This window comes from Fukomys damarensis, unplaced genomic scaffold (genome assembly GCF_012274545.1).
Source record: "Fukomys damarensis isolate Sample0158 unplaced genomic scaffold, DMR_v1.0_HiC HiC_scaffold_4, whole genome shotgun sequence".
NCBI classification, from domain to species: domain Eukaryota; kingdom Metazoa; phylum Chordata; class Mammalia; order Rodentia; family Bathyergidae; genus Fukomys; species Fukomys damarensis.
In genome coordinates, this window is record NW_022900916.1 from 7,585,310 (window position 1) to 7,607,449 (window position 22,140).

General features: G+C 42.8%; 1 protein-coding gene and 1 long non-coding RNA gene across 5 annotated transcripts in view; one reads left to right on the forward strand and one right to left on the reverse strand.

Annotated features, from left to right (window-relative positions):
• Positions 1-20,642: 20,642 nt before the first annotated feature.
• LOC109118454 lies at positions 20,643-22,134 on the reverse strand. The gene is made up of 2 exons (XR_002025775.1): positions 21,721-22,134; positions 20,643-21,585 (listed from the first exon to the last, which is right to left on the reverse strand). It is a non-coding gene; the product is annotated as an uncharacterized LOC109118454 (long non-coding RNA).
• The window catches only part of Gsap (gamma-secretase activating protein), a 74,834-nt gene continuing 74,236 nt past the window's right edge, over positions 21,543-22,140 (forward strand). For 3 of the 4 annotated variants that reach the window (XM_033756595.1, XM_033756596.1, XM_033756590.1), the window contains exon 1: positions 21,546-21,692. In XM_033756595.1, the coding sequence (XP_033612486.1) occupies positions 21,608-21,692 (85 nt within the window). In that variant the 5' untranslated portion in view covers positions 21,546-21,607. Of the gene's footprint in view, positions 21,693-22,140 lie in introns of all 4 variants that reach the window. The other variant, XM_033756597.1, reaches the window with a different exon arrangement.

Consider the following 22,140-nt stretch of genomic DNA (forward strand, 5'->3'; position numbering starts at 1 on the left):
TCAGGTTGGGAAGTAGTATGCTTGCTTTCCTAGTTTACTTTAAAATAGTTGTTTCAGCTAGGAGTCTTTCTGTCTACAAAATAACAAAGTTATCTAGGAAAAAAGTGATTAGTGCTATTTGTGGTTGATCATAATAATAAAGTTGATCATTCTATGTGTTTGTGAGGCCACTATATTTTTCCCAAATATTTTTCACAATTTTATTATCAGGAAATAAATTTTACCGTCACTTTCATCTCTAAGGAAGAATTAATAGTATAACTATTGTCACTGTTATGGCAAGTTATCGGGGTGTAGTTCTTACAATCAAACTGAAAATCTCAGAGTTCAAGTACTTTTGCTTCATTGCTACAGTGTTTGTAAATTAAAAGATGGGCAGCAATTAAAATATCCACCATACAGAATGTACAGACGCTGTTCAGATAACTTAAGTTCCAGAGTACATGGGACACCTCTCTTTTTTTTCCCCTCATTGAGTTTATTGGTACATTTTAGGTAGACAGTACAGTTACATTCATCATTGGGATCTTGTACCTTTACATGACAGGTCTTGGTTCTCATTTTTTCCCCTTGTCCCTGCCCTCCCTTCACCCCTCCTCCCTTCCCTATTTACAAAGATTTTATTTCCATTTTTTCATTTTCTCATTTTTTTCTTTTCCCTTATTTCCTTTCCCCTACCCTTCCTCTTTCTTTGCCCTTTCCTACTGAATGCGCCATTTACATTGTTTTCTATTTTCCTTTGTGACTTTATAACCAGAGACTTACAGATGGGAAGAACTTCAGGTCGGTTTTGTTCCACCCCCCTCATTTTACAGAGGAGATGAACTCAGAGGAATTAAAGAAATATCCCCAAATAATAGCACTTACACTTGAGGGGGTTAAGCTTAGATACCCATCCCCTGATTTAATATATATTTGGTTCCATATTTTTCCCTCCGTTCTCAAGCCCTGTGGATCTGTGCTTTGAGATGCCACTTAGGGTTCTCCTTCCTCTCTAAGTCTGCCTGTGGTATTAATGCTGTCCAAACTGGGTGCTTCAACAGCCCTTCCTTCAGTGAGTCACCAGCCTGGTCTTCTTGCCTCAGGTCTGTCCTGCGCTCTCCCGTTTCACTCGTTTTCCTAATATAGGCTTTCTTTTGCTCCAGAAACTTCGGGGGTTTTGTTGAATCATTTCCTACCTTCTTATCCCCTCCTCCCTGCCTCTCTCCCCTCCCCTCCCCTCCTCTTTCCTCCTTTCTCTTTTTGCTCCAGACAGGATCTTGCTAAGTCGCCCAGGCCGATCTCGAACTCGTGACCCTCTTGCCTCACCCTCCTAAGTGCTGCGGTGAAACGCGCCTTCCTCCCGGTCTGGCTCTTTCCCTCTCTCTCTGCTTGCAGCAGGCTGCTGTTTCTGCTTTAGACTGAAACTTCTGAACCCACGAGTCAAAAGAATCCTTTCCTCCTCTAAATTGTGTTTTTTGTATATTTTGGTCCCAGCAGCAGAAAAATGACCGATACAGTATTTGCTGCGACGCCTCGCCTGGCAAGGGTGTGTTTTCCAGCCTTCCTAAGAGGCACGGACCCAAGCGGCAGCGCCGGGAAGGTAGGCTCAGGTCCCGACCCAGCGACACCGCGCGGTGAGGCGGGGAGGCAGCACTGTGCGGCCCGGAGGAGGCCCGGGGTGAGGAGGCTTCGCCTTCCGACGAGTGGAGCAGGCACAGCTGCCTCCTGGCCGCCGGGGTCCTGGAGTGCCGGGCACGGCGAGATCGGGCACAGGGCTCCACCTGGCGCTGGGAAAGGAGCCGGGAGCAGCAGCTGCGACTCCTGGCTCCTCCCGGGGAGGGAGGCCAAGGGGCTGTGGCCACACCTGACCCCGAGGCTGCTCCGCCCCTAAGAGAGAACGCTCCGCCCCCGAGATAGGATGCTCCGCCCCGAGGTGGGATACTCCAGCTCAGATTTCTGCGGCCCAGTAAATAAGACTCCACCAACACATAGCCCCAAGAGAAGGGCATTGGGTGTGCGTCCAGGGAATATTTTGATAAAGAGTAGAATATTTTTTGTGCTCGTTTAAAAAACTCTCGGGCTGGGGATTTAGCTCAGTGGCACTGCACCTGTCTCGCAAGCTCGAGGTCCTGAGTTCGATCCCAACTACCAAGAAAAACCTCTCAATTTCTAAGTGAAACAGAGACACAAAACAACAGATCTGTAGACATTCTGACTTTTCAAGGAGCACTTTACAGCAAATAAATTGGGCTGCACTGGGTTCAAATTCAGGATATTTCCTGCTCTATAAACTAATTTTGATTAGTACATCTTGTTTCTTTTTCTTTTCCGTTTTTTTTTTTTAAATTATAGAAAAACTACCACATGAAAAGAGAGGGCGTTATAATGAAACCCCTTGCACACCTTGCCTGGTTTTAAGAGTGATTGACTCAGGGCCAACTTTGTTTGATTTTTCCTTTCTACCCTGAACTTTTTCAAGCCAAATGTCAACTAATGGAAAAGCCCCCCGCCATCTGTATTCCATTTCGACTCTATGTTGCATTTAAAAAATAGCAATTCTGGAATATCACCAAATAACCCAATTAATATTCAAATTTCCTCACATTTCTTCAGCAACCAATTTATTTAAATCAAGATCCAACTAAAGCCTAAGCGTTCTTATTAGATTAATATATACAGAGGTGTAATCTTGTGGAGGTCATGGATGTGCACAGCATAGGCTGCAGGATGGCTTTGCCAGTGTGCGCGTCCCTGCAGGCTCACCCGACAGTAGACACTAAATACGGAAAGCTTTCAGGTGCCACTTGGACTCAAAATTTAGTTAAAAAACCAAGGGCCATGGGTATAGCTCAGTGGTAGAGCACGTATTTCGCATGTGCAAGACCCTGGGTTCAATTCCCAGTCTGCTACAAAACTAAACAAAAATAACTCCACACAAATATACATCCCCCCAAATCAATACACTCCACAATTAAGAAACTTAAAAGGATACCAACAAGGTCTACCCAGTATATTTTTGACATACTTCTTGAAGATTTTAAAAATTTAGTTCTCCCCATTATCTTGTTTTTCTCTTGGAATTTATTTGTTGATGAAACTGGAACATTTGTTCTATAATGACTTTTTATCAGTGCATGTTTGTAGCCCATAATGTTTACTTTTCTCATAGGGACTTTGTAAGGATACATAACACATCTGAATTCTTTTTTCATTCTCTTCCCCTCACCTTACTCCCTCATCTCTTGATCCCCTTCCCGTTTTGGAAGATCTATGTCCCTACTTACTATTATCTGTCTTTTACTTTGCTTTTTATTTGTATTTTGGGTTCTCATATAAGAGAAGCTATGTGCTATTTAAGCTTGTGTGTCTGATTTGTTTCACTTAACATGTTCTCAAGACGCGTCCATATTCCTACAAATGACTTTCTTTATGGCAGGATGGCATTCCATTGTGTGTAAATATCACATTTTCTCTATCCATTCATCTGTTGATGGACATATAGGCCACTTAGAAGATTTAGCTTTTGTGAGTTGTGCTGCTGTAAACATGGGCATGCATGGATTGCCATAATATGATGTCTTTAACACTTTGGGGAAGACACCTAGAAGTGGAGTAGCTGGGCCTGATGGAAGTGAGACATCTTCATACTGATCTCCAGAATGGGGACTGTACTACTTTACATCCCGCTGACAATGTAGGAGGCTTCCTTTTCCCCAGCAGCCTTGTCAGCATGTGTTACTCTTTGATTTCTTGGTGATGGCCATTTTCTGGAGTAAGATGGAATCTCAGTGAATGTCTCTAATGGCCTGAGGCGCTGATCATTTTTATTGGGTTTATTGGCCTTTTGTTCTTTGGCATAAAAGTGCCCATTCATTTCAGTGGGCCACTTTTTTAGTGCATCTTTTATTTAGGGAGGGGTCTGATTTTTTGCAGTTCTTTATGTATTCTAGATATTCGTCCTCTGTCAGAGGAGTAGCTGGCAAACATTTTTTTGCATTCTTAGGTTGTCCAGTCATGATTTTTTAAGAATTCTGGATTGGGCTGATCCCATCTTTATAGTTCATTGGACAGTTTAGCGTCCTGCCTCCAACACTTCCTGCAAACTGGAGTTAGGTCTCGCATCTTGATCAGAGTCAGGTTCACCCCAGATGCCGCTGTCTACCTCAGCATTGCGCACTGTGTGGTTGTCTCTCCTTCTGATGCTAACATTTACCAGTGGAGCCGAGTTGTCGCCTGGTCCTTCAATCACAGAGTCCCCTCTGCAGTTCCAGATGCTGATCTTCGCTCCTGTGGACCATCACCACCTGGCCCATCATTTCATTTAGACCCCTTTTGTCCCTTCTTACAATAAGGTCTTCCAAAACTTCAAAGTTTTTTATTATTATTTTTCATCGTATGCAGACACTCCTCATTTAATGACCAAGTTCTGTTCCTGTGAAGAGTTGGTTAAAGGAATTTGTCGCTAAATGAGGAATTGTACCATTGTATGTACATCACAGTATTCAGAACAAAGAAACAATCAAAGGAAACTCCAACTTGGTGTCTTTGCTTTTATTTGTGTCACTCCCATATGCAGTTCTGTAATGTATAACAGAAATAAAAGTACAGTACTTTTATAATGTCCTCATCTGAGACATGATAATAACCACTTCTAGGATTGCTATGAAAATTAAAGAAGTTAAAACATGGAAACTACATAGACCAATGATTACCATGTTATAGCGAGAATGAAATAAAGATGAACTACCATTGTCATTAATATTGCTATGTTGTAATCATCATTTCAATTTTTATCAATCATTTCAGTTTTATCCTTCATGCCATAATTTTATTTTAATATTTCTTTGACTTTTTTCTAGTGTTTATGGAGATTAATAGAGACAATGTAATTAATATATTTTCATATAATTTTGCAATCTCTGATAAAAACACAATTGGCTTATATGTGATATAAATGTAATTTTTGTCACTTGTTGCTAATATAAATGAAATTGTTTTTTTTTTTTAAAGACGAAGAATCATTTTCTACAAAAACAAGTTAAGAGTAAGATACTTTACACTGTTCAGGCTACCTACCTTGCATATGTTTTCATTTATGAACAAAAAACCCAGTGTATTTTATGTGCTAAACATTTAAAATGCTCTTCAGTAGACTGTCACGGGATGTTGGGAGGTTGTGCCCTCAGCACACCACGTACTGGTAGAGAAACAAGGACTGGCCAGGTTAAGTGACTTGTCCAGCCTCACCGGACCGCCCAGTAGCACAGGTGGGACTGATTGCAGATGTCCACTCAGAACCGCACCTGTCCGCACTGTCTTTCCAGTCCACTGCACAGTGCTGAACGCCCTTCCATGTCCTACCACTGATTCTCACACCGCCACCCGATGGCCAGACGTTAAAAGTGAGCAACCAGAGCTGCAGGCTCAAAGCTGCACAAACACCATGGAATCTAGGACCCCGCCACGTACAGGGGCCTTGATTGGTGACAGGCAGTAAATGTGCATGGTAATGCATTGGCGTGAAGAAACACACCAGCTTTTCCCATGGCCTCATGTGCTGAGCACGTCTAGTCACACGGGCGGAGACAGATATGAAGGTAGACTTATGTGGCAGATTATATTGTATTTTTGACTCTTTTTTAACTTTGAATCATGGAGAATTTGAAATATACATGAAAGCAGACAGAATGGTACAGTGGATCCCTAGGAACCCAGAGCTCTGGTGTCTATCAACCTAAGACCAGTCCTACCCAATCTCTCCCTTTAGCCATCCCCTTTTGTATTATTTTAAAGTAAATTACAGACAAAAAATTAGCTTTATGCTAAATAAAAATCAGGTTCACATCACATGTAAGCCAATCAGGGTTATGATCAGAGGCTGTAAAATTATATGAAAATATATTAATTACATTGTTTCTATCAATCTCCATAAACACTAGAAAAAAGTCAAAGAAACATTAATTCGTTAAATCATTTCATCTTCACATATTTGGAGCATGTTTCTATAAAAGACAAAAAAGAAAGCAGAACTACAAGGTCAATTATCATACCTAAAATTGCAACACAAATTTTTAAAATATTATCAAATAGGCAGTCAATATTCAATTTTTCTTTTGTTTAAACATTTTTGACTTAAATTTTTAAAAAAATCAGGCCCTAGTCCCATGCCTGGTGATTCTTTCCTCTTAATCTCTATGGTGGCTTCCCGCTTTCTCCTTGTACTTTATTTGTTGCAGAAAACTGATCATTGAGCCTTTTGGCTTTCCCTAAGATCTGGACTTGGCTGCTCTTACGCCCATGGTGTAGTTATAAGTAGGCCTTAAACATTAAAGAATGCGCTCACGAATATTATCAGGTTTGGCAAGACTGAGTTAGTCTTCCTTCCATCGCCAGAAAGCAGAGTGAAGAATCGAGTTGGAATTCCGTCAGAATAGGGAAAGGCACAGTCTAGTCCCTCTGGTCGTAGCTGTGTTTTTCTTCCTTTCCTAGGGGAATGGACCTTCTGTGGATTTGTTCCAGCTCGCTGTTGAAAGCCAGCCCTGCCTTACGTGGCTCTGAAGATAAAATCTGCTTGGGGTGCTTTTAAGGCAGGAACTTTAGAAACTAAAGGCAGTGGTGTCTTCTCTTTTGTATCCAAAGGGTTTATCAGGTAAGTAACGGGGTCACAGCTACACTGCTAAGCATGTATCGTGTAGAAGATCCTCGATACGTGGCAGTGACTGCAGTACCACCAGCACAGTCTTGGTCCCTTCCTTAATTCCAACACCTTTGCGTGGTGCTCAGGATTGAAGGCAGGGCATGCTGAGTTCATACTCTACCTGTGAGCTCTGCCCTTAATTCCAGGGCTTCTAATGCGTTTCGGGTGCCTGGGATCCACTCAGCTTTCATTCCGTGCCCTCTTCCGGACGCTTCTCTGTAGCCAAGCCCCTGCCCCACCCCTCCCCAGCTCATCTCCCAGCACCCAGTTTACCCCGGGGTGGGGTGGGGGACTGTTTCTGAATGCTGAGTCCTGCTGTTCTAGAGCCCCGGAGTAGAAAGGATGGCTCACATTTCATTCAGGCAGGGTCCCCTTCTTTTGAGGAAACAAGCAAAAAAAAGAAACATCAAAATGCATTTAATGCCATTAACCTGCATTCTACCTCATTGATAAAAGTATTTGAGGTAAGTATATCTTAAGTAAGACATTTATTATAAATAAAGTCATGAACTAGCAAAAACAACAACAACAACAACAACAACAACAAAAACAAAAACATGTGAAGCTGCAAGTTGAAAGAACGGCCTGGACAACTTGTCAAACGCAAGATTTCCGCAGCTTCCCCCTGGACAGTCTGCTTCCCTTCCCTGGGTGACCTGAAGAGTTGGTTTGGTTTGTTTACCTTTAGGTCGTTCATCTGACCTGATGAATTTAAGACAAAGCACCAACAGACTTGGTGAGGACAGAGACATGAGGGTTAGGGACATAAATGGGAAGTTTCTGGGAGAAAAGGAACTTGATCCAGTGCTGGTTTGTTTTCTCATTATGAACACACTCATCCCTCAGTAATTTGGGGGAGATGGCCTCAAGGAACCCCAAAGATTCCAAAATCTGAGGATGCTCAAGTCTTGCATAACACGGGTAGAATTTGCACACATCCCCCCATATACTTAAATCACCTCTAGGTTCCTTGAAATATCCAATACAGTCAAATGTTATGTAAGTAGCTGCACTGTGTTATGGAAGAAGAGCAAGAAAAAGTTCATCCATAGTTATTTAATGCAGATGCAATTTTATTATTTTCTTTCTTTTTTTTTTTTTTTTGGTATTGGGAATCAAACTTGGGACCTTGCACTTGCAAAGCAGGCTGTGGCACCACTAAGCTAAATCCCCGGCCTGCGTAGATGCAATTTTAAAACAGTATTTTAGATTTGCAGGTGGTTGAACTCCCAGATGCTAAATCTGCTAGCATGGAAGGCAGACTGTATATCTGTGTGGATACTGGTAATAAGAAATGAAAGTATGGGCTTGCATGGTGGCACATGTATGTAATCACATACTCGGGAGGCTGAGACAGGAGGATGGCAAGCTTGAGGCCAGCCTGGGCAACTTAGTGAGACCCTGTCTTGAAAGAAAAGGGATGGGAAGGATTGCAGTTGGAGACATATCTCAGTGGTAGAGCCCTTACCTCCCATGTGTAAGGCTATAGGCTCAGTCCCTAGCACTACAATAAGTAAATAAATAAAGTCACTGTATTATGAAAACCTATAATGTTGATGAATAGACCCATGTTGAAGTCAAAAGATTCAGAACTAAAGTAACAACAACAAAAATCATCCAAGATTCTAACGCTATGTAAAAAGGTATAATCACAGTCATATTAAGGATCTCCTTATTGTCTATATTATTACTATTTTATGAAAAGAATTAAGCATAACTTCAAATGTGTTTAAGTTGTATGCTTTATCTAGTCAGAATGGTAACTCTCCTAGATACCTACTGATCTCTTTATACCACGTCCATAAGTAGTCATATATGTAACGTGTTGCCCTTGTAACCTTAAAATGCAATAAAAAACTGCAGAGATAAGACTGTTCCTTTATCCTTATTTTTTGAAGTTTAAGGCAAATACCTTTTAGAATAGCAGTTTACTCATTCTGTGACCCTGCTTCTCCAGAGAATTGTTTTTCATTTCTGTGCCATCCTTGAATTGAATTACACACTTAAAAATGCCCTCTGCCTGGTGAAGACCAGAGCTTACACAACAGGAAAACCGCCAGCCTTCACACCTCTAGGCTCTGCCCACTGAGGGCTTAGTCACAGTGAACAAGGGGCCATCACAGTATTGATGAATATTTGAATAAAAGTGCATTACAGTAAAAGACACTACCATCAGTCCTCCTTAAAATCCTCTCCCTTGCTCCAAACTCACTTACTCCACTGTTCTGGCCACTTTCTGAGGCCATTCTGAAGTCTTCTTCCCTGAGTGTCTTTACAAGGTGCGATCAAACTACAGTGACTGCTTTTGAGCACCATCCACCAGAAAAGCAGGCTCATGGAAACGTGACCGTGTGTCCTTCTGCCTCCATTCCCCGGACCCGGCACCGTCTGGTTCTTCCCAAAAGGCAAAATGACCATGAAAGGGGAACATTTTGAATGGATTCAGGACAGCAGGGCAGCCAGGACAGCACGATTAAAGACACTCATGAAAGAGGACTTCTGGACCTGCTGCGGAAAGTGCCCAGAACGGCAGCATGAGGGTGTTCAAAGGGAAGGGGTGCACTTGAGGGGCTCCATGGTCATGTGTCTTTCTCTGTAATAAAGATAAAAACTTCAGGTGTTCATCATAGTTTTCAGTTACTCCTCATAGCTCCTGAAGTCTCAGGACCGCTGGGATGGAGGTACTGGGAAGCTCGGCTTTCGGGGAGGCTGCTGCGCCCGAGGGGCAGGAATAGAGGAGCCAGGGCAGGGCTCGTGCTTCCGAGACTCAGAAGTTAGGATGTCGAGGGGCCTCTGGAGAGCCACAGTTTGAGGTCTCCAGGCCTTCTGCTTTAGGATCCTGTCGTATGCCATGGCTTAAAGGTGAGATTATTAAAGTGAATAATTCCCCAAGGACCCAGTTTTTGCTGTTTAAATCTCTTAACAAACCATGGCACAGTAGGACAGAGGGTTGATAGAAGAGGTTTCTCAGCTGTGGTCGCTGTCCTTTCCCCAGGGTCTGTGGCTTAGCAGTTTATTGTCAGCGACCTGGCTTCGGGCCAGAGACAGCTATTTCTAAGCCTGTTGCATTGAAAGCTATTGGCATTCAGAAAAAATTCCCAGTTGCTCGGTGCTTCTCAGATGCTCAGCGCTTTCAGAGGTTTGTACCATGCAGTACATCTGCTAGTTTAGTAGATATTGCTTCTTTGCCTGCTTTATGTCAAACAGTGCAGTACTGGCGGATCAGATGCTGATTGTTGGAACCAGCATCGAAGAGCCTTGATCACATTATCCAAAAAACTCAATTTGGTTTCCACAGCCTTGGACTGCTGCCTCTCGTACTTACCAGCCACATCATCACATTTGTTTAGCTGTCCCTAAAGACTTGTGTTTCTCACATCACAAAGAATAAGAAACAATGCCTTCAGAGTTCCCATAGCACCAGTTTTCATCAAAGGAAATTGTATTAGAATTATTTGGAGCCTTTTGCTTGACGTTTCTCACATCACAAAGAATAAGAAACAATGCCTTCAGAGGTTCCCATAGCACCAGTTTTCATCAAAGGAAATTGTATTAGAATTATTTGGAGCCTTTTGCTTGATTTCCTTGTTGGTTGATTCAGTCCATTCCTTTGTGCCTGCCCGTCCATCTGTGGAGAGATAATTACACCTGTTCCTGGTTTACCTTGGAGGGAGGTTACAGAAATTTGTCTTAAAAGTTGCCAAAGCTTACTGAGTATGGAGAAGTCTAATTGCAAGAAAATACCCGGTCAGTTTCAGTTGTCCATATATCCATGCACATGCGTTACTATATTCATTTTCATTAAATGAAAGTTGACTCGTCTTGCTGTGTGTATGCTTGAGAGGAAGGAATTTGGAGAATGGAAAAATCAACCACAAAAGCAAGTTTTAAATAATTCATCTTCATTTAACTCATTTGTGTTCCCAGTTCGAAGCTTAAAGACATGAGCTAAAAAATAAAAAAATAAATAAAAAGTAACATGTAGCAAACAGCCCTTTTAAACTCCACTGTGCAGTTTCTAATATTTTTCTGGCTCGTGATCAGATGTGATTCCTGAGTCAGAAAAGGTTTCTTTAGGTCAGCGTAGCTGTTTGTTTCTGCTGAAACAGTTACTGTGTAAATCTTGGTAAATCGCTCAAATGTTTTTTTATTTTATTTTTTTGGTACTGAGGATCAAGCTCCGGTCCTTGTGCTTGTGAAACAGGCAGCAGCACCACTGAGCTAAATCCCTGGCCCTCAAATGTTTTTTCTGACTGTAAGTTTTCCTAAAGGTTTGAAAGAAAACCAAGAGTCAGTTTACATAATTCCCAATAGTATGCCTTGTCGATTTTGCAAGAGATAAGGGTATCACAGATAAGTAGGATATACCAGTTTCTTCCAAAATACCATTTGACCTATTATTAAATTTTCATGGTCTTTCAGGGAGGAAAAGCAACAGCTGTTTCCTGAAAACTGCTAAAATAGCATTAGCAGTGTAGGGGAACAGAGTCAGGAAAAGTACAGCAGATGTTTATAAACTCGGGAAGTGCAGAGCGGAGTAACTCCTGGTTTCCTCTGTCCCACAACTCTCATGTACGACCTCTCGTTCTGAAGATGAGAAGCCACCATTCGTCAAGGCCTGACGTGTGCTAGAGTACGAAGCGTGCTTCCCAGATGGGCAGTGCTGGCATCAGCTGGGAATTTATTAGAAACGCAAATCATTCACTCTGAGCTTCAGCTCAGGAGCCCTCCAGGCCTATAAAGGGACTCTCAGAGTCGGCTCTCCCTGGGTGAGGCGTCCTCTGGACAGAGGCAGGACAGTGACCACAGAGAGCACGAAGCCTGCCCTGCCATGCCTCCTTCAAGGCTACTCATCTTTCTGGTCCAGCTCAGGACCAGTATTTTGGGAGGGGAAGGATCCTCCTCTGGGATGCAGACCTCATTTCAGATAAAAATACTCAGATGGAGCTGGTATTTCAACTTGTGGTTAATACCGTGTGCTATGAAAACGAAGCTGTGCTCTGCGGCTTCCATATCGCCAGCTAGAGAGCTTGGGAACAGGCCCGAGATGGAGAGAAGAGGGGACAAGTCAGCCTGAAAAGAGCTTGAGTGTTATCGTCCCTACCGCCTCTCCCACTTCTCGCTCCCCTTTCCTGTGGGCCTCGGGGAGCCCCGCAGGTGCAGGGTGCAAGCTGGATGAGAGATGCTGAGTCTGTGCGGCAAGGCCAGGCCCCACCCACCCGTCCAGCTGTCTGATTCCCAGCCCAAGGCCTGAGGCGCACCTTAGCTCTTCGCAGCCATCTAACACCCACCCCTCCACTCGGTTTCTCTCTCCTCAGACAAAAAGCAGCACCTGTGATTTAGCTTTGATTTCAGCAGATGAAGACCTGGCTCCCAAGTGGAGCCCTGCCTCCAGGACCTGCGACCCCCAGGCGCCATGGGATTCCTCACGTTTGAAATCAATATGCCCGGAGAGGTGAGGGATGCTCTCTTAGGAAGCTCAGCACATCTTTCTGCGACACCAAAGAAGAGGAAGGAGCAGGCTTTGATTTTCACCAGTGCCTTAAAACCAGTGTGTAAATATGTGAAGGGAAAGGGAACCAAGTGGACGCCGCCTGAGACATCCGCTCTTCATTTATTCTCACGTTAATGTACTGTGGTGATTGCTATCCAGCCGCACACGTGGAAGACGCCTGTGAAGGAGACACAGGAAGAAGACACAGGCTGTCTGGGTGGTGTGAGATTAATATGAGAGGATTAGTATCCCGCTAGCGCTGAGAGAAACCCTGACTGCAGCAATTAAAGCCGAACTTCCTATGAGCGCTTGACCCTCGGGTTGAATGGAGGCAGTTATCCAGCAGCCTGTGAGAAAACGTCCGCTTTGGTGCTTGAGGCGGAATTGGAAAAAGAAGAGTTTTTGAAAATTCTTCCTTATATTCCTCCGTCCTAATTGCGCTGTCCTGGTTTAGTGTGCGGAATTTCTCTTGTCTGGCTACTCAGCAAGTCTGTCACTGTTGCAGTTTCCATGTGTCCTTGGTACTGCAGTTGCAGTTTTCTCCTAGCCTCTCTCTCTCTATTCCACCTGTGAACACGGTGACCATTTATAAGTAAAAGGGGCTTCGGGCATCAGGAACTAATCAGGTCTCCATCAAGTACCGACTGCATTCATGCTATTGATGGCTTTTTTTTTTTTTTTTTAAATAAAAACCTGAAATTCTTTACCCTCTTGAGACTCAGCTGAGCATCTGGCCAAGGGGTGTGGATATCAGTGTTTTTGTTAAGTGACAAGGTTTTGATGCTCTGACAGCACGCCCTGGAGGGGGAACTGCCCCTCGCGCTCCCTGGGTGGATCCAGATTTGATGGGTGGTGGGAGAAACAGGGGTCCTGAAAGGAAAGGCCACACGTTACAAGCCTCGGGTTGGCATTCACCATGACCCGCTGATGGCATTCTGATTCCACGAGGAGAGACGGGCACCTCGCTGTCAGTGGCTTGAATTTAGCTCAGTCCCTCTTCAGCTACTACTGTCAGAGAGATACGGACACAGACGGTCCTTCTGAAGAACAAGTCTGGGACAGAGAGGCACGTGCAAAGTTTGAAAAAGGTGTAGATTTTTGAAAACAAAGAAGCTTTACATTAAATATTTTTGAGAAAAATAAACAAGGGAAACATTAATGGAACTCAATAAAAAATTTAAATAATCACTTGCAAATCTCATTACTTTTAAAAATTAAAATTACTTTAAAAGATAACAGGAGGTTTAAGAAAACAGATACGGGGGCATTTTGGTGATTAACTACTTTGAATAAGTGAGGCTGCTTATGCTAAAGTGGATTGTGTTATTAGAGTGGACCCAGAGGAAGACTCAAAGATTCACTTTTTTAGCACAATAAAATCGTATTCAAAAGGGTTTCCTATGATATGGCTATCTTTCTTTCTACCTCAGGTCAAATCGATGTTCCCTTTGTATATTGGGATTCATGGGAAGGTAAATTAAGAAAAAAATAAGCCACAGTTGAAGTTTAAAAAGGAAGCTACTTAATGAAGAAGATCTTTAAAGAGCGGATGAGTCAGTGTGTATTCAGAGGCTTTTGATCAATGCTTGCAGGGATGATTTTTTGCTGAGAACAAAGACACCAAAGAGATAGCCACTGGCAGGAAACAGGAGGGAGGGAAGAGGCCACTGTGGAGCCCCGTAGTCAGAAAACATTTCCCAGACCTAATTGGCAAAGCCAAGTGGAGGAGCAGACAGCCGCTGGGGAAAGATTCACAGCCACAAACAGGTGCAAAATGCAGACAGTGGAAAGTTCTACACAAGCAGACATGTCTGCCTATTAAGGTCATCTACAGCATATTTTCCATGCAAAATGTCTTCAAGGAAAAAGGTTGCGTGATTTAGCAGCTGAAGGGCAGCCTGCCATTTCCCTTCCCCCACAGCTGACCCTTGTCATAGGGCAGCAGATTCCCCTAAGTCGGACCAGGACATCTTACAACATATTTCTTCCTTGTAATCAAATTAATTGTCCTACAGGCCTTCAAAAGAGCACACGAGCCCACTGCTTTGAAGATGGTCATTTATTTGGTTTTTATTTTTTCGAGACCCTTGTGTGCCTGAATGGGTCCTGAAAGAGACTTGGGGACAATAGGACTTCTGTGCTGGAGAAGTGTCAGCTACAGTGAAGCAGCTTTCGGGCGAGGCTGGAGCTGGGGGCAGGCTGCCAAGCTGCTGAAAAGGGCTTTGGAGATTAACTCTGGTGTTGAGAAATTTTGGGGAAAAAATGTATGTACAGAACACATGGAAGTTGGGCATTAAAAATCTGCCAAAATATCTGTGAAGTATTTCTTTTTAAACAGCTAGCTGCTGTCTACAGAACTTGCAAAAGATTTTGTGAAATCACTGTGTGCATTTTTTAATGAAAATCTTTCTGTAATAAGTATATATGCCTTGTTATCAATTTCCCTAGGAGATAAAATCATATGATTGTTGTGGAAAAAAAGTTTAGTTTTAGTAATTTTTCCTCTGAGGTCAGTTAATGGGAGTTTCCTTATATTAAGGAGAAAAGATAGTAAAGAGGTAAGATTTTCCCATTGTGCATCTCCTGTTATTTGACTATGGTTTATTTTTCAGCCCATTTTGGAGAATTAACGTCATTGAGCATAAAGCTAATAAGTTCTTCATGGGTTTGAAGCAGAGTGGGAAAATACAACCCAGTTTAAACCCTACATCTTCTGATAATCCAGTGCTGTAAGCCAAGTCCAGCCATGCCATGATTGAAAGTTTGCAGAGCAAACAGTACAATTGGAGATGATTGCTCCTTATTGGGGTGAGATCTCGATGAGGCTTCTAAAGTGCCAAGTATTCTGATAACATTTATGTTAACTTTTACATTTTGCAATAATCACAAACTTATAGAAAAGTTAGTAGAGCAATGTAAATAACATTTTTCCCAGACTATTTGAGAATAATTGTTAATCTAAATGTACAAATACATATATATGTGTATGTATGTATATATATATAATTTTTTTTTTTTTTTTGTACCAGGGATCAAACTTGGGACCTTGTGCTTGTGGGGCAAGCAGCAGCACTGAGCTAAATGTCCAGCCCTACAATTACGTTTTTAATGAAAACAACAGCATTTTCTGTAGCCACAACGTGAACATCAAAATCTGGACAGTAATCTTGATACATCACTGCCACTTAATCCTCAGGCCCACCCAGTATACTCAGTTGAGCCAATAATGAATTCTGCAGGAAGAGAATCCAGAACTGGAGCCCAGGGGCCACTGGTGGCCCTGACTCTGTGGTCTTTCTGAAACAGTCCTTCAGACTTTCCATGGCTTTCACGACCTGGATACTTTCCATGATCACAATTCAATAATGTGTAGCATGTCCTTCAGTTGGGTTTGTCTGACATTTCCTCATGATCAGATTAAGGTTACTTATTTCCGGAAGTGATTATATACTGTGATTTCTGTTTGTTCCATTACTGGCAGGGTTTACTCAGTTAAGGTGGTATATACCAGGCTTCAGAAGAAGTTTTCTGGGGTGATACTTGGAAACTGGATCCCTGTTCCTCATCAAACTTTCAATGTATCTATATGTATCTTTGTAGTGTGTCTAGACTCCTAGGGACTCATGGTTCCCTGCTTTACTAGATTATAATTTCTTACTCCCTGCTGTTTATTTTGGTACTTAGATTGACCCATATCACTGGGATGTGACCTTCTGTCATCTTCTCGTCATCCTTCGAGCACATTCTTGCCTCCTGGTGCTACCAGATGTTCCAGGCCAGTCGGCTTCTTTCCTTGTGCCAGGTGTGTTAGTTGACACAGGGATATTGTTTGTCCAGGATTTCATCAGACAAGAGCAGGGAATACATGTATATACCTATGTGTATAACATATGCATACCTGTGCAGCACAGGTACATTATTATGATATGTGTCATAACTTTTCTATTGAAACCTGTAAATTTACACTGGTACCTTCAGTTCTACCTGATGCGACAGGTTTTAGTTTTATTTTCTCATCGACTAGCTCCATCTTCCTATGTAGACCCTGAAATATTTGAAGACTTAAAGGGACCATCCTTGCCCCGTCTCTCCTTTTTGGGGGAATAGTGAAATCTTTCTTAGAAACACAACAAAAATTGTGTTTCATCCCACAAAAGAGATCTCTATTTGTTTCTGAATATTTATTCTCCCATTTTCCCCAGTAATTTTGTTCTGACTTTCATCTGAGATTATCACTGACTGGGTATATTCCCTTAAGCCTGTATTTGGCAAATGACTAAATTCTGGTCAATAAAATACAAGCAGAAACGCTGTGTAGAACTTCTGGGAATTATCTTTAAAAGAGAAGCATTATCTTCCTTTTGTCCCCTCTCTTCCTCTTTGATTTCTAGAATGCAGTCATGATGGTTGAAGCTTTTGTAGTCATCTTGACCACAAGGACAAGGTCTGGTGGAACAAAAAGTAGGAAAGAACTTATGTCCTCATGAATTCAGGAGTCTGCCCTATGAGCTTTGGACTACCCAACTGGGTGAAAGAAGAAAACCTGTGTGTTTAATTTGCTGTTAATTTGAGTGTTCATTAACTCTGGTGAGCCTACTTCTAACCAATACATGTGCCCATTCCCAAATCAACGACTGGCAAGAGGAACTGTTTGTATCTAGCTGGTGCAAATGGGTTTGGGGAAGTCATAGTGACTACCACTTTAAGTACCTGTTTTTTAAATATATTAAATATTTCGATTAAAAATATAGGGGAAGGGTAATAAGGGAAAAGAAAAATATGTGAGATAATGAAAAGATGGAAATAAAGTGTTTGTAGATGGGGAGGGGAGGGGGGGGTGAAGGGAGGGCAGGGGTAAGGGGAAAAAATGAGAATCAATACTTGTCATGTAGAGGTACAAGATCCCAACAATGAATGTAACTGTACTGTATCCCTAAAATGTACCAATACACTCAAAGCTGAAAAAAAATAAATCACTATGGGGAAACAGCCTTCTTAGTATCTACATAAGAAACCACCTCTCTGTAAGTGCTGTTACATCTTTGTTACAAAGCTTACAATAGTTATTTTCTGGGAAGTGCCGAGGAATCTTACGTATGACTAGCTTCAATGGGTTTTTGAACATTTTTATTAATTTCAAGAAAAAATTCCTGGCTGCCTTTTCAAAGGCCAAGTTCCCAAAATGCATTCTTTGATTTTTGGTTGATTCACTTCTATTTAATTTCAACACATGAGTTTAATAAAAATGTTCATTATTCCACTGAATGCAAATTTAAAACCTAATATCTTCAGTCCTTTCCTTGGACACTTTAGGTTTGGCATTTGGATTAGATTTGTTGAAGAGACTATTCACTAACTCTAAAAATCAAATGAGGGTCAGGGATTTAGCTCAGTGGTGCCACTGACTGCATTGCAAATGCAAGGTCCTGAGATTGATCCCTGATATCAAAAGAGGAAATAAAATCAGATTATATTTTCTCACTTCCAGGAACTCATTCTTGGTCAGGAGAATGGAATAGAACTTCTAATTTTAACATCTCTGCTTAAGAAACTATCTTCCATGTACAAATGATTCATTCAACCCACATTCCAATTCCCATCTCTTTCAATTCCAAACACTGAAGGTGAACTTACAAAAAAAACCTAATCTATTTTGGGAGCCAATATCTATGATTTGTCCACATGGTCCCAGGATCCCGACCCAATGAAGGTGACCTTTGAGTAACAGAAACTTTGAGCGGGAAAGTTGCTTAAGAGGCCCCTGAGCTGCCTGCTGATGTTCTCAACATCAACACCAGTAGCAGGAACTTACTACACCTTGGTTGTTAACTAGCTGCCCACTGCACCTTTTTGAGCAGGATTGCAAGATCTTTGTGCCTCCAATTTATTTTATGCTCTGATTTTAAGGGAGATCAGAGTATATTGTTAAAATTCCCAAGAAGCAGAAATATTCCTTTTTCATCTGAAAGCCAGCTCTAGTGTTTATGACTCTATAGGACAGCTATGTAAAGATAGGACAATTCTGTCTTCTGTAGAAATGAAAAACACTCCAACAGCATATTTCTACCAACGCTTCATGAAATTGAAGCCCGTGTATAACTGTGCACTGGTCTCTTCTCTTATTCAGTCACTCATATAGCAGCATCATGACTTTGGCCACATCTTTCTGCTAGGTTGGCTATTATTTCTTACCTTCTTTATGTTTTTAAGTTAAATTTCTTTTGAAGAGAATTTTCATATAAAATCAAAGTTGCTTTGAAAAAACAGAAGTTATCCATAAAAATAAAAAGGGAAATTTAGTGAACTTTTAAAACAGCCAGGTGAGGACATTTCTGTATGACAAAGGCAATAAGATTCATTTGCTAGGAAATATTAGTTGTAGTGTTTCCTGGATTCAGTGGTATCTTAGTTATTTTCTTGTTGCAAAATAGCCAACACCCACAAATTTAAAAAGGAAAGGTTTATTTTAGTTCAACGGTTGTATAGGTTTCAGTCCATAGTTTTAGTACATGTGCTCCAAGGCAGGGCAACAGGGCACAGGGCATCACAGAGCAGAAACAGTTCATGGTGTGGCAGGCAGGAGATAGCAAGCAGTGAGCCTCCCTTTCCCTTCTTATTCCATCCAGGCCACAAGCCTATTGGCTGGTGCCATCCACAACCAGAGTGGCCTTCCTATCATCCACACCTAGAAGCATGCTAAACCAATAAGTAGATTATCTAGTTCTCCAGTACTCATGATCCAGCTACCTCCCCAAAGCCCCATCTACGAGTACATGAGGCTTTGGGGGGACATCTAGATACAATCCATAACATTTCACCCCCCCAAAGGCTCATGTGGATCCCTTTATGAAAAATGCATTTAGTTCATCTCTAAGAGTTGTTAACGTCCTAATAGTTTCAGCATTGCTGAAAAGTCAAAATCAAAATTCTCCTCTGAGGTTTAAGGAAAACTCTTAGCTGTGAGCTCCTGTACAAATAAAAAGAAAGTTAAACACTTCCAACATACAATGAAGCAAAGTATATATCCTCATTCCAAAAGTTATAAATAGAGGAATAGAAAGGAATGGGACTAAAGCCAGACCCCCAAATCCAACAGGACAAACATTAAGTCCCATAGTCCCATGTCTAGCACCCAGGGCAATCTGTGGCAAGATGTGAACTCCAAAGGGCTTGAGTGGCTCTGCCCCTACTGCGCTGCTGGTGGTCAGAGCCCTCACAGCTTCTCTCTTGGGTCAGCTTTGCTCATTCCTTGCAGTTTTCCTCAGACAACACACATTCCTGGTTTCTCTACCCTTCTGGGGTCTCCACTGCACCTCAGCTTCACACTCACAGCTTCAGACACTGCTCTCTCAGGGGTGCACTGCCTGGCCTCTCAGGCCTTCTTCTGAAATCTGGTGGAAACCTTCCTGACCCTACAACTCTTGCATTCTGCATACACCTAAAACCAGCACCATGTGGATGACACCAAAGTCTGTTGCCAGCAGGAGCAGTAGCCAGGCTTCCTTCTCTTTTGGCTGTAGGGTTAAATGCCTGGATTTCTGAGCACTATGAACCTAATCTTGAGGAACAAATTCCTTAGGTTGCTACCATTCTGGAGCATGGTGCTCTGGGGCTGTCTTCTCAAAGCAAAGACCTTTTCAATTTTTAGGCTGCAAAAGGTGGAGTCCTCCTGGTTCTTATGACCCTCAGGCCATTTTTCTATTATCCTCTTCCGAAACACTTGGCTTTTTATCTCTAATACTTTCAGCAATCAAGTTCTTCTCTGATCCATCTTCACAGTACAACTTTACTGAATCTTTCTTTCTGGCTGAACTCAAAATATTTTAAATCATTCTGCTGGGCTCTTTGTTCTTGATTCTCACATTAAAAGTGCCTCGCAAGCACAAGGACCTGAGTTCAATCCCTGGTACCAAAAAAAAAAAAAAAAAAAAAAAAAAAAAAAAAAAACAAAACAAAACAAAAGAAAACAAAAAAACAAAAAACTCCCAACAATAGCCATGCCACTTTCTTAACATTAGCTTAACATTAGAATTTCTTGAAATTTCTTCCATCACATTAATTAGTTTGCTGCACTTAATGTCTGTCTCCTGCAATGTCTCATGACAGGAGCAAAATGCAGACAAATTTTCTGCCAGAGTATAATGCATGTGATCCAGAGTCTACCTATCAACGGAGTCCTTCTTCCCAACTGAAATCTCTGGAGCCTGATCTTTTCTGACTAAATTACAGTCAACATTCTGGCCTTTTGATCTCTGACCAGAATCTCCCATCAAGCTTGGTTTATAGCATTCCAGGGCTGCTTCTCCAGCTGGTGTCTCAAATCTTTCCAAATGCCTCCCACAAACCAGTTTCAAAGGCTTCAGAACCATATGCCCAGGTAACATCACAGCAGTGACTCCACTCTTAGTACCAGAATCTGTCTTAGTTACTTTCTTGTTGCTGGGACAAAATACTTGACACCCACAAGTTAAAGGAGGAAAGGTTTATTTTTCGCTCACAGGTTGTAGGTGTTTTGGTGCACAGCCAATTGGCTTCAGGGGTGGGGTGGGGTAAGATGGCAGAGGGGCCTGGAGAGGAGAAACTGTCTATGGCATGGAAGGCAGGAGGCAGCAAAACAGCAGCAGTGAGCTTCTCTTTACTTTTTCTTCCGCTTGGGTTACCAGCCTATTGGTTGGTGCCCCTCACACCCAGGGTGGGCCTTGCCATTGTCTGCACCCAGAAGCATGCTAAACCAATCAGGGGTCTTAACCAGTCAGCACACCCTTAATCCAGTATCTCATTCCTATGATCCAGCTACTCCTCAAAAGTCCCACCATGTGCACATGAGGCTTTGGGGGAACATTTAGGTATAAACCATAACAAGAGGCTTCCCTTTTATTCATAGCAAATGTTGGTATTAGATTTCTCTTAAATCTCCATGCAAATTACAAGTTGGAGCATTTTCCTGTGTATATGGCAGCGAGTAGCTGAGTTCCACCTAAAATCATCCACTGCTTCCTTTGGAGAAACACATATCTAAGGGAAAAATCCAGACTTTCTTTTATGTTAATTTAGGGTAGTTTTCAAACCACAGGGAGGCTAAGGCATCTGAGGCTCTGGCTAAAATGCTTTGCCCAAGTTCAGACTGGAGAGCAGGAGCCTGTACTGTAAAAAGTACCTTGGGTAAGTGCAGGGTTTTCAGGCCCTAACTTTTAGGGACAGGCGAAAAGGCATTCTTTGTCGATTACTGTAGTCATCATTCTTCTGCGGAGCCTCTGCAGGGGGCCAAGGGGCTGTCCCAAGACTCAAGATTCAATTTTCGTGCAGCAAGGCAGTGCGATTGTCCACTGAGGCGTCCTAGCAACGCCACTCTACAAGGGGAGAGCTGGGAGGTCACTGTGGGCTGCAGCTGTGAGAAGACGGGGAAGTCAGGCTGGGAGGGGAGAGGAAGGAGGATGGAATCAGGAGCTACGGAGCTGGGGCCTGGAATTGGAGGGAGGAAGGGCTGGGTGAAGCAGCGGTTGACCCTGGGGAAGCGAGGTCAGCTCGGTCTTAGGGAGACGAATACCTGGCCTGGGCTTCAGGGAGCTGGATCCGACAGGGTGCACAGTCAGCTTGGCAGGGGTGCGCTATGAGCAGAGAGAGAGCTAAGGAGCGGGCGGTCACCGCTGACTGCTCGCCCAGAAGACAGGCGCCCACCAGGGGAGCAGAGAGCACTTGGGCTTAGGAGTCTCGGGGACTGCATCCCCTAGGCAGCGTGGGGTGCACAGGCACAGGCCGCGCTTGTTCTGAGCTGTTAATCCTCTGGCGTTTCTCTCCAGTCAGGTTCCTTACAGCTGCCTAACACACAATAAAACACAGCCACCCTGAGCTGGGGAGATAAGTCCCGAGGCCGCAGGCGAGCTTGTGCTGAGCTGACGACCTCGCACCTCCGGTCACCCAGCTCTGTCCAGCCACTCGGTTTCCACCCTGGCACCGAGAGCGATCG